The sequence below is a fragment of the Mesitornis unicolor genome, unplaced genomic scaffold, assembly GCF_000695765.1.
Source record: "Mesitornis unicolor isolate BGI_N332 unplaced genomic scaffold, ASM69576v1 scaffold36357, whole genome shotgun sequence".
NCBI classification, from domain to species: Eukaryota; Metazoa; Chordata; class Aves; order Mesitornithiformes; family Mesitornithidae; genus Mesitornis; species Mesitornis unicolor.
Genome location: NW_010197696.1, coordinates 5,774 through 16,265, shown reverse-complemented (window position 1 = coordinate 16,265; position 10,492 = coordinate 5,774). Strand labels below are relative to the sequence as shown.

The 10,492-nt window shown below is 43.1% G+C and overlaps 1 protein-coding gene across 1 annotated transcript; it reads right to left on the bottom strand.

Moving 5' to 3' along the window:
• Positions 1 to 538: 538 nt before the first annotated feature.
• On the bottom strand, positions 539 to 9,434 carry LPL (lipoprotein lipase; the record flags this gene model as incomplete). The annotated part of the gene is made up of 9 exons (XM_010188888.1): positions 539 to 1,263; positions 2,245 to 2,349; positions 3,513 to 3,695; positions 4,486 to 4,606; positions 5,729 to 5,971; positions 6,209 to 6,442; positions 8,351 to 8,462; positions 8,954 to 9,133; positions 9,268 to 9,434. Coding segments are annotated over 9 exons (1,391 nt in total), but the record flags the coding sequence as incomplete, so codon positions are not given.
• Positions 9,435 to 10,492: the final 1,058 nt, after the last annotated feature.

The window sequence follows — 10,492 nt, the reverse complement described above, 5'->3', positions numbered from 1 at the left end:
CTACTTTTAGCAACTTGCAGCATGTCTAATTCAAGTGTTTTTCCAGAGCGCTCATTCTTGTGCATCACACAATGAGGCTCCTTTCAACTGTCCATGCTCCTGCTCCTTGCTGAATTTCACCTTATATCAGAACGCCAAGCAGCTCCTACAATCTAGCACTGTATCACAGCCAAGTAACAAACTGACGTGGATCACTGACAGTCACAACTCTAGTACAGGAAAGCATTAGTACAGCTTCTCACCTGTCACCAAGTGGTTTCACTTGCACCTAAGACAGGATAGAGTAGCCACTCAGCTGCATGAGTGACATTTGGTGTCAAAGAACAGAGAAACTGTCACAGCTTTGGCATACAGGATGCAAGCAAGTGGTGGGAAAAAACCGAAAAAAATGTTTCCCACAGTTTCTGGTAGCTCAACTCCTTTGCTGTTCCTTACTCAGTTTTGAAGGCTAGATGGTTTCATTTTCAAGGAATGAAAGCACAGATGAACGTCTGCATAGAACACTAGCATTGCTGCCTTCTCCTACAACTGCTGTTTATTCCAGGGTACATTGCATTGAAGTATAGCTTAACAGATCATATCTATGCTAAGCAGAACTGGCATCTACCCACAGTAAACACATTCATAACCACAAACTAGAAAATTCATCCCCATATTAAGTCAGTCCCTGACATCTTTCAGTAACACACACAGCAAAGGGGGTTTTCCACATGAGAAGCCTACTTATTTGCTAAAAACACACTTGAAGACAATGAACTCTAGCCACTGAAATGTCTCAAAATTCAGTTAGCCAAGCCAGAAAAAAAACCCTGTCCCATTTCAGAAGACTCCTGAAAGTGAAAGAAAAGCCAGGTACATGGCTTTGCTTCTTTTCAATAAATACTAGAAAACTGCTATAGAGAATCTGACATCGAGACACCTTGTCACAAGGCACCATGATTAAGCAAAAATACTTATTTCTTTCCAGCACTCAAGCCTTTGGCAAGTTGTTTTGTAATTTTCTTTTTGTTTATAACTATTTGGATAATGTATCTTTATGGTTAGTAACTTCATATGCTGAGACTTCCCTACAAGAAGTCTCCTAAGATAGCTAGGAATAGCAGGCAAAAAGTCAGCAGCAGATAAATATTTCTATATATTTGGTTCTGAACATCCAGTCCATGGGTATGACCAGACTCTCCTGCTCCCAAGTGTAGAAAAATCTTCATTCCTGTCACTTAAGCAGATTCATGAGCAGAATTTTCATTAGAGGCTTTCTTGGCACTGTGGAAAGAAATAAAAGACAAGACAGACAAGGTGAAGAGGAAGGTGTAAGATACTAGTTCATTTGTGTCTTATTTTTGAGATTTAAGATTAAAAAAGCAGTACTTAACAGGAAAACGAATTATGTGCTTGGGCTTTTCCCGGCTGCTGCTTGATTTTACACATCTGATACAAAGATCTCAAGGCCTCCCCAGGTCACTGCCCTGGAATGAAGGTCAGCACACATGCCTTTTTATGCAGAACTAGATCTCAGTCTGGAAGTGTCCCCATGAGACCCTTCACACACAGCAACTGCACTAAAATAAATATAACCACTTCTCCAGCTGAAACTTGAACGGATAAAGTCCAAGTAAAACTGGCCCCACTTTTTTAAGTTTAATCTGGGTCAGAAAAACTATTGATAAAAAAAATGAAGTTCACCAGGGCTATTAAAGTGCTATTAAACACAAAGACTCAATCTGTGATCCAAACCAGAGATGCTAATCTCAGGAAGTCACTCACCTAGCAGTTGCCAGCAGAAGGCAATCTGTCAAGGAAAGTACCTGCATATCCCTGCCTAGTTTTCGTACCAGCCTCCAAATCTGCTAGCTGGTCTGTGAGGAGGAAGGGCTCTGGACTGACTCAGCATGGATGTTTGGATGTTCTTCAATGAAGGGTAAATCCACACTTTCCTCTTTGTGTTAGTATCTTGCCTGTAAATCCTAGCAGTCGTCTAGAGTCCACCACTATGTGAACATGAGAGGCAGTGACTTGTACTTGCTTTTCAGACATGCTAACAACCACACAAGGAGATGGTTAGCAGAGAACCAGATTAGGTATTTCAAAGCTGCCATAAGGAAACCTCAGGTTAGTCTGAGTTGTGACACTTCTGAAGCCTTAAGAAGACTAATGCACAAGTGAACCAAATTAGGAAGTTTTATTTTATCTTTCTGCTACCACTCAACCTTCCCCCAGCCTCAAAACAATAGTGACCATTCATACCCTCCTCTCTTCTTGTTGACAGGCTGCTCCAAGCATTTTACAAATATTGCTGCCTCTTCTCCCTTGGTGAGATGTGAGATGCCATCTCGAGAACAGAACACCACCCTGTGGAGTAAGTATTGGACAATCACATGAGCCACACATCTCTCTTTAACCATAGGAATGGGACTGCTTGAAGCAGTCTTCATACTTTGCCATGTGGGGCACTACTACTTTACAAGCCTGTGAGAAAATTATTTTTAAAACACAATTCTGAGACAGAGGAAACATTGTGCAAGAAAAACTGGTAAATGCATTATGCATGGACCTCAAACTGTAGCCCTAACTTTTGCTGGTCCTTTGCATAAAGTCTTGTGGCTAAGAAAGCAAAAGCTTTCAAAGTCTTTTTGATCTTTATTTACACAAGTCTTTGTGTGACCTTTTTGTCAGGTGAATGATCTTGGGGTAAAAAGCCTTACTCTGTTTGCAAACATTTGAGGAAGTTGCTAATTCCAGCAAACCTGAGCAGTTGCTCTTCTATTTATCAGTACTTTCCCCACCCCTGTATTTGTCCAGCTCTGATAACTGCTCTTTGATAAAGTGACTGCCTTGTTTATTCGAAGGAGGAACATATTCTTCGCAGTACTCTACATAAGACATGCATACTCTCTTCTAGGTCCATTTTCTGGTAACAGACCTCATATCTAGTGAATATGAGCACTTCAAAAGATTCAGGTCAAAGCAGTTCCGTTCAGACTCTGCTGTTTTGACATTCATGCATCAGCAATGTCCTGCAACAGTCATGTGTTTCAGTTTTCACCCACCACTCAGGTATTCCCAACTCCTAAGAAAATGCAGCTTACGGAAGCAATGATTTCTTGTGCAAATGCACTTTTGGAAGCGTTTCTAAAAATCTCCTTCTATGCATACTCTTCACAAGAAAACCTGTGCAAATGTCCATCAAGAGAAAGGAGAACTGCAAATACAACCAGAGATGCTGGTTCACGGAGATCATCTCCTGCGTATTATAACTAGCCAGAGGCATATGAAGCAGTGGTATGCAAATGAATTATGTGAGAGTAAAGCTACAGACTGCAGGTTCCAGTGGAAGCAAACAACGGAACCTGGCTGACATAAACGCCTGTTTGGTGCCACTGGAGCCCTGATTATCGGTGCTGCACCCATTTGTAACTGCTTTCCATGTTTTGTCCCGCCCTGTAAGATACCAGGAATCAGGAAACACTGTCAATTAAAACTAATAATAGCTTGTAACAATCAGAACAAGTTACTTTTTCTGAGTTTCTCCTGACTTCACTCTGACTCTCTGGATGTTGAATGTAAAAGGAGTCCACCAGTCTGACCAACTGAAGAAGCTGTCTTTCTCCCACTGCAGCTTCAGCATAAGTAGGTCACCAATGTCCACTTCTGTGTAAATCAGGAAGGAGAATGTCTTGTTTGAAGAGACTTCAGGCCTGTGGGAAGGGGAAGAAGGAAGATAACAAAGGTGACACTTGGACAGAAAGTTAGAGCAGAACACAGAATCAGAACTTTATGTACTTCAGAGAAGTAAGCAACCTTCTCCATAGTTCTGATGGATGGACTAAGAAAAAAAAAACCCAACACCTTAAGCCTTTGTAGAGACACAAGGTAAAGCTTTCTGCAGCAAGGCTGGTAAAACCCTGGGACAGATTGCCAGGCAAGGGCTGTCATCTTCTCCAGAGCTGGTGGCTCTCACAGAAACCAGAGAAGCACCATTCATGAACACTATAGGTTCCTCTGAGTAGAAAACAGATTTTGGTGCTTTCCAGCTTCATTCCTTGCCAGTCCAGGTGCAGGGATGTAAACACAGACCTGGTTATTTGCAGAGCTGTGGACACAAATCCCATGTCTCCCTCAGCTTCTGCACTGAGGTTTTCAGACCCATCAAACAAATAACTCCAGGTGGCAGTCTGCTTAGGGAGCTTTAACACAGCTGGAACATGGCATAAAGATAATGAAAAGAGAAGAAAATTAGAAGCCTGCCATACCAGAAAGATTTTTATTAGGTTGAGCCACAGGTCAGGCTTTGTATTTCAGATCTCTTATCAAAAGCAGTTCCCATAGAGTTTCGATCATTAGCTTCAGCAGTGGATGTATCCACTTGATAAAGGACAGAAACAAATCCTGGGACCCTGTAAGATTTCTGTAGCTAGAGCTAGAACAAGTTTTAACAGATTTAGGTAGGCTCAACAGTACACTGCAGTTGATTCTGTAGCTACTCACAGCGTGAAAGCTATGTTCTCACTCTCATCCAGAGTGCCATAAAGAGAGATCAGGAACGGCTGGTTTGTCTTGGTTGTATTAGTCTTTCCAAAGAAATGAATCTTGACCTGATAATGAAAGACTGGAAGAACACCAAAGAAAGTGCCATTAGGAAAAAAACTCAACCTCCAAAGACTGCTGGTGACAAAACCACCCCAAAACCCCCATGCAAATCCTAGCCTGGAACAGGCCAACACCACTACACTGAGAAGTAAGTAAGTTAAGTTCCCTGCAGGCATTCAGGGAACTATTTTTGTGAGGAGGTAAAGATTAAGATGCAAGTGAATCAAGATTAAAAAAACACTTAGCAGTTCTTACAACTAAACTCTCCATTTACCTTGACTGCCATTATAATAACCCCAGAGTCTGCAGTATCACATTCAAACGTTAGGAATATGTAAAACTTGCCATCCTTGACTTGAAACAAGTGAGCAGTGCCCTCCTCATACAGGAGCCTTGGTGAAAAAAATTGAGCCCACTGACACTGCAGATTAAGCTGCAAACACCAACAAAACACTAGCCTTGCAGCTGTTCTAACACTGCAGGAATGTGCCCTCTGATCGCTGGTCCATCACACAACGCACACAATGAGCATACCATGTGGCACAGTCAAAACTAGGGAGGGAATTAAAAAAAAATAAAAGTAGTAAAATCCAACTCTGAAGCTATTTCCCTAGCTGAAAGCCTTCCAGTTCTTTCTGGCAACGTCCTCCTCAAATGACCACTGTGCCAATGGGAATCAAGAAGTGCTGTGATATCGTAATAAGGGCTGATGCCTCTCTGGCAAAGACATTATGAAAGACAAGACTGATGGTTGCACGTGTTTTAAAGATGCTCATCAGGCTAAGCTCTGCTGATTTTCCCAGCAGTAGGACAAATTTATTTGTATGAAAAATACCAAAAAATTTTGGAACATTCAGCTGCTCCAAGTGACCAGGCCACAGAGTAAATACTCCTTATTTTGCTACTTAGAAACTTGTGACAAAATACCTTCATTTTTTTATTTTACCACAACTCCACAAGCTCCACAACTTGCGTAAGACGACACTGTTTTTCAGAGACTGTACTTCAGCTTGCACTTAATGGCAAGCTTCACCAGTGCTCAACACAGGCACCGAAACTGTTGTCGGCAGTACGCACCCACCCTGATACACAACTGAGCAAAAGCATCAGTCTTGCTAGCCAGTAAGCAAGCAGGACCTACCCTTGTAGGGCATCTGAGCACGGGTCTTCAAGTACATTTTGGTGTTTCTCTTCGTTCTCACTCTGTTGACCTTGTAACCCAAATTGTTGCAGCGGTTCTTCCGGCAGCTCAGGCAGAGACCCTTCTCAAAGGCCTCCTTTGTGTTGCAGCGGTAGGCCATGCTGGGCTTCTCTTCGTAGAGAAGAGAGTCAATGAAGAGATGGATGGATCGTTCATGAGAGCATTTCACCAGCTGATCCACATCTTGAAAGAAAGAGCGTGTAATAAGTATACACATGCACATAAATTATATAACCCCCTAACCAATGCTGTTGACAGACACAATCCACTATGCCAGAGCTGGGCTTCAGAGGGTGACTTTTAAAATCACTTAAACGAACAAGTTTCCGGGCCTCTCGGAGATCTTTGCCTGCAGGAAACCTGGAGGCTATTGAAGATCCCCCTATGGATGTTACACTGTTTGTCTCAGAGCAGCCTCACCTGCAAAGCCTTTTTCAGCAATCAGACGGAGTGCTTCTCCCAAGTTGCAACCTGGCTGAAAACCTCCACCATTAGGATAAATATCAATGTGTCCGACAGGCTTCTGGATCCCAATGCTGCGGTCTGGAGAGCCTCGAGTGTAGGTATGTAGGACATCCACAAAGTCAGCATCATCCGGGGAGAGGCGGGTGAGGGCATCGGCATACTCAAAGGTAGGACCAGCTGGATCCAGCCCTTTATGGGGCAAACCACAAAGAAAAGCTGATTGTCTGCCAAAGACACTGGCAGTGGTAACAAATGCCAAACTCAGCTACCACACTGGGCCAGAGTATTGCATATCATGTCCATGTCCCTGCAGACATTGCAGCAGGATCATTTATGCAGCATTAATGTATACAGGAGAATCAAATATACTACCTTGAAATGCTGTCACTGTTTTAAAAAAAATAAGGTGTATGTAAACATATGTAAAGAAGCCCAGATAGCATCCTCATAGATGTAGCATTTCCAGTAGATGGAAGAAACAAGGTAGTAAATATTTTCTCAATGTTTACCTCTCTTGTCAAAAAAGAGAGGAATTGTAAAATTTCTATTTGAAGTGTCTGAAGTGTGAAACATGTCTTGTTGCTAACTCCCTGCTTGGAGAACAAGCGGGAAACATTAGCAAGAGCTTCACTGTCTACATGCCTAAGGGGAAGGAGATTATCATGGTAAACTATCAAGCTGCTGCAACCCTGAAATAAAAAGATACCCAAAACTAATCTGCCAGTAAACAAGTACTATCTCTTAAGTCCAGACAACTACTTAAGAGATGGCTGAACGCAGAGCTGAAGGGACATGCGTGTCCTGCAGTCCTCAGCTGGCAGCAGGCACCTGGCTTGCCCACTCCTGGTTAGCCTCACATAGTCTGAGCTGCCTCCCTCTGCTGCGAGGGCTTTAGGGACCACGTTCCATCACTCCTTGTGCTCAAAGGTGATGCCACTTTCACAGAGAAAGGTTCATTCTGGGCACTAAGGTCATAACAGAGAGCTACTGGCATTTGAGTAAGCTGACACCCTCAGGGAAAGCAACAATGCTGCAGCTGAGAGAAAGGAAGGATAAAGGGACTGGTGCTTTGACCTTCTTATTTTAATCTGCCACTTCTCAGGAGTCAGCCTTTCCTGATGTGACTGCTGCCTAACCCACCCCCAGCATGCCTGTGGATCTGGGATCACAGCCAGGCTCAGGTGAAAGGACAGGGGGTGCTAGGCTTCCATCTGAATGCCGCTCCCAAGCTCTCTCAGCAGTGAAGACACCACAGATGAGTGATTTTCTTAGCCCCATTTGCTGATGTTGGCATTTCCTTTGTCACCAAGATCAGTGCTAGGGGGTCAGCTCTCCAGGTGCTGGGCTGTAAACCAGCCCCAGAGTGGCCATGAACTCTGCCTTGTCTAGCATGCTTCTCAGCCTCCAAAACTCACCCTAAGCAGACATTGAAACATACACAGAAACTGGGCACGCATATGTATATTTCCCTCCCCTTCCCAAAACCATCCTAGTAATTTTTTTATAGTCTAGAATATTACTTGAGCCTGTTAGAATTATTCTTTTTTAGTAACCCACAATGAGGTAACAGTATCAGACATCTCTTCTGATTATCTGTTCAGTCTCTTTGAGCACATACAAAATTCTTGCATCCACAACATCCCATAAGAGCTCTGCAGGTACCACACCCACCACGGGAAGATCTCCTGTTCTTTCTGAACAGCTCCCACCAGCTGCAAGGTATGATCACCTGGATGAAGACAACCAGCTGAAGTTCTCATGCTGCAAGAGATACTGTGACCTTCTCCAAGCCATGGACTTGGCTAGTCTCGATCACATTCCCCCACAGCTAGTCTTTCCATGACCAACGAATCCCTGCCTACTCACTCATTTCCTGTGCAGAGGCAGATCAAAGCATCTCACCCACCACCTTTGTTGTTCTTTTCTGAACCTTTTCCAGTTCTACTGCATAAATATCAGCCCTGCTGATTCAACAAAGAATGAACACAAGCTAAGTACTGCCAACATGCAACAATTATTCTAGTGATTTTCCAGAGGAACGTAGTATTTCAGCATGGAAGAGACATTACTCTACTTTACAACCACAGGTTTTCTTACCAGTAATTCTGTTGACCTTCTTCTTGGTCAGGCTCCCAGCAACCCCAGCAGCATGAGCACCTAGACTGTACCCCAGCAAGTGGACATTGTTGAGAGGATAATTGAATTGCTCCTGTATAAGAGATTTGTTTGAAGCATGAAATCAAATGGGAAAAGGTCAGAAGACAAAAGGAAAAATGTTCTGTGGATAGAACACAGGGCTGTGTATTGTATCAAATGTTTTCAGCCACTCCCTTCCCACCAGTTTCTACATCTCATAAGTATTTCCCACAGGCAGGGCATGTATCTGTTTCCCAAGAGCTGACTGCTGTATAATATATAGGAACCTGCCTTTCACAGCTACTTCTCAGAGACTTCAGAAATACTGTGGACTCACAAGCCTCCAGAGACCACAACATGAAGTTTCTCAAATGCGCTATTAAAGGTGTCCTTGTGTAAGAGAACCGTTAAATTAAAGCTGGCATTTTACCAGCCCAGCAAAAGTACTGCCTGCAACAGCTTAACTCCATCACCCAATAGGAGATGATTAACACAGCTGTATCACTGCTGTTTTGTCTCCTAGGACTTTATGCACAATGTGAGACACATGACTGCATGCCTTACCTCCATCCAGTCAATAAACATAGCAACATCCTTTCCCACCAGCTTAGTGTATGCAGCTGACACTGGGTAGTGCTGCTGAGCTCGAATTAGCCAGTCCACCACGATGACATTTGAATCAGGTTCCCTCTTGTACAGAGCATCCACCAGCTTCGGGACCCAACTTTCATACATTCCTGTCACCTGTTGGGTTTTTTTAAATTAAAAAAGGAGGTATCTTAATATTAATCTGTGGTGTATAGACACCTCAGCTGATATATCTAGCTCAGTTTATCAAGGGTGTGGTTAGAAGGGAAATTCCTCCTCTTTCTTCTTACCGTCCACCCATGGATGATCACAAAGGTTTTACTGGTACGGTTGAAGTTGCACTCTGCCAGGCTGTCCACCTGCCCAGGAACCAGGTAGCAGGCATCCTCATCTGGCTCTGCAGGCACCCGTAAGGAAAACTTGCTCTCAATGCCCTCAAAATTGGTCTCGGCTTCTGCTATGCAAGAGCACAGGAAACATACAGCAGTGTTTTAGGACAACCATTTCCAAAGTCACAGGTATGATGTTGGAGAGATATCAGGAAGAGTCAAGAAATGGGGCATGTCATTCATTTCCTCCAGCACTCCTTTTGCATGACAATGGCCATGTAAAAAGAAAATCAAAGGGTGGAAATTGCTCCTCCAAGGTCCTACTAAAACAGTGAGAATCTGGCCAGCTGTCAGAGAGGTATGAATTCCTTTTAGAAGCCAGTATTTTTCCCATTAGATTAACGGGAAACCTGTTAATTACCACAGCAGTGCAGAAAACTGCACAGGGCAGTCATAGAAAGTTGCAGGACATGCAGGAAAGTTCCTACCATACTATTACATATTTTGGTGGTGCATCTTCCACATCATTTCATCAGGACTCACCACCTAACAAGGTTCTTTACTGCACACAGTAGTTTCAGTGTATTAAAAACAAGAGCTGCAAAGTCACCACTGTTTTACAAAATGCTAGTTTTAACTTTTTACCAACAAAGAGCAGGTGAGAAGATCAGACAGCCATTCAGGAAACTGAACTGGCAAAGCAGAAGCCTGAAGGCAGTATTTTTTTCTAGATCATCTGATAAGAAACAGTGCAGAAAAAAAAAATCTTCCTCTGCCTGAAGCTATTTTGAATCCAGAGTTGGGACACACACAAAGGTCATGTAAAGATCACTTTCTTAGAGAACTCCCTCCAGCTTCATAACATAAGTTTTCCTTTTGTTCCTGACAAGGCAGAGAAGTGACTTTAGGCTTCATACTCAGTACTTCCTTTGTCTGTGAAGAAACCTAAATGGCTTCTCTTTTTACATCCAATTGGACACTTAAGTACCTCTATATCCAGCAGACCCTGTTAAATTAACTAGGGACATAAACTCCAATGCTATTTGAAAACTGGGTCCTACTCTGGCAACTTGTGTTTAACAAATACTAACTGCCTGTTTTCCAAGTCCAGTTGAACTCTGACAAACTCTGTCCCACTCAGTATTGTATTCCCTGACATCATGACCACCAAGCTTTGATGAACTTC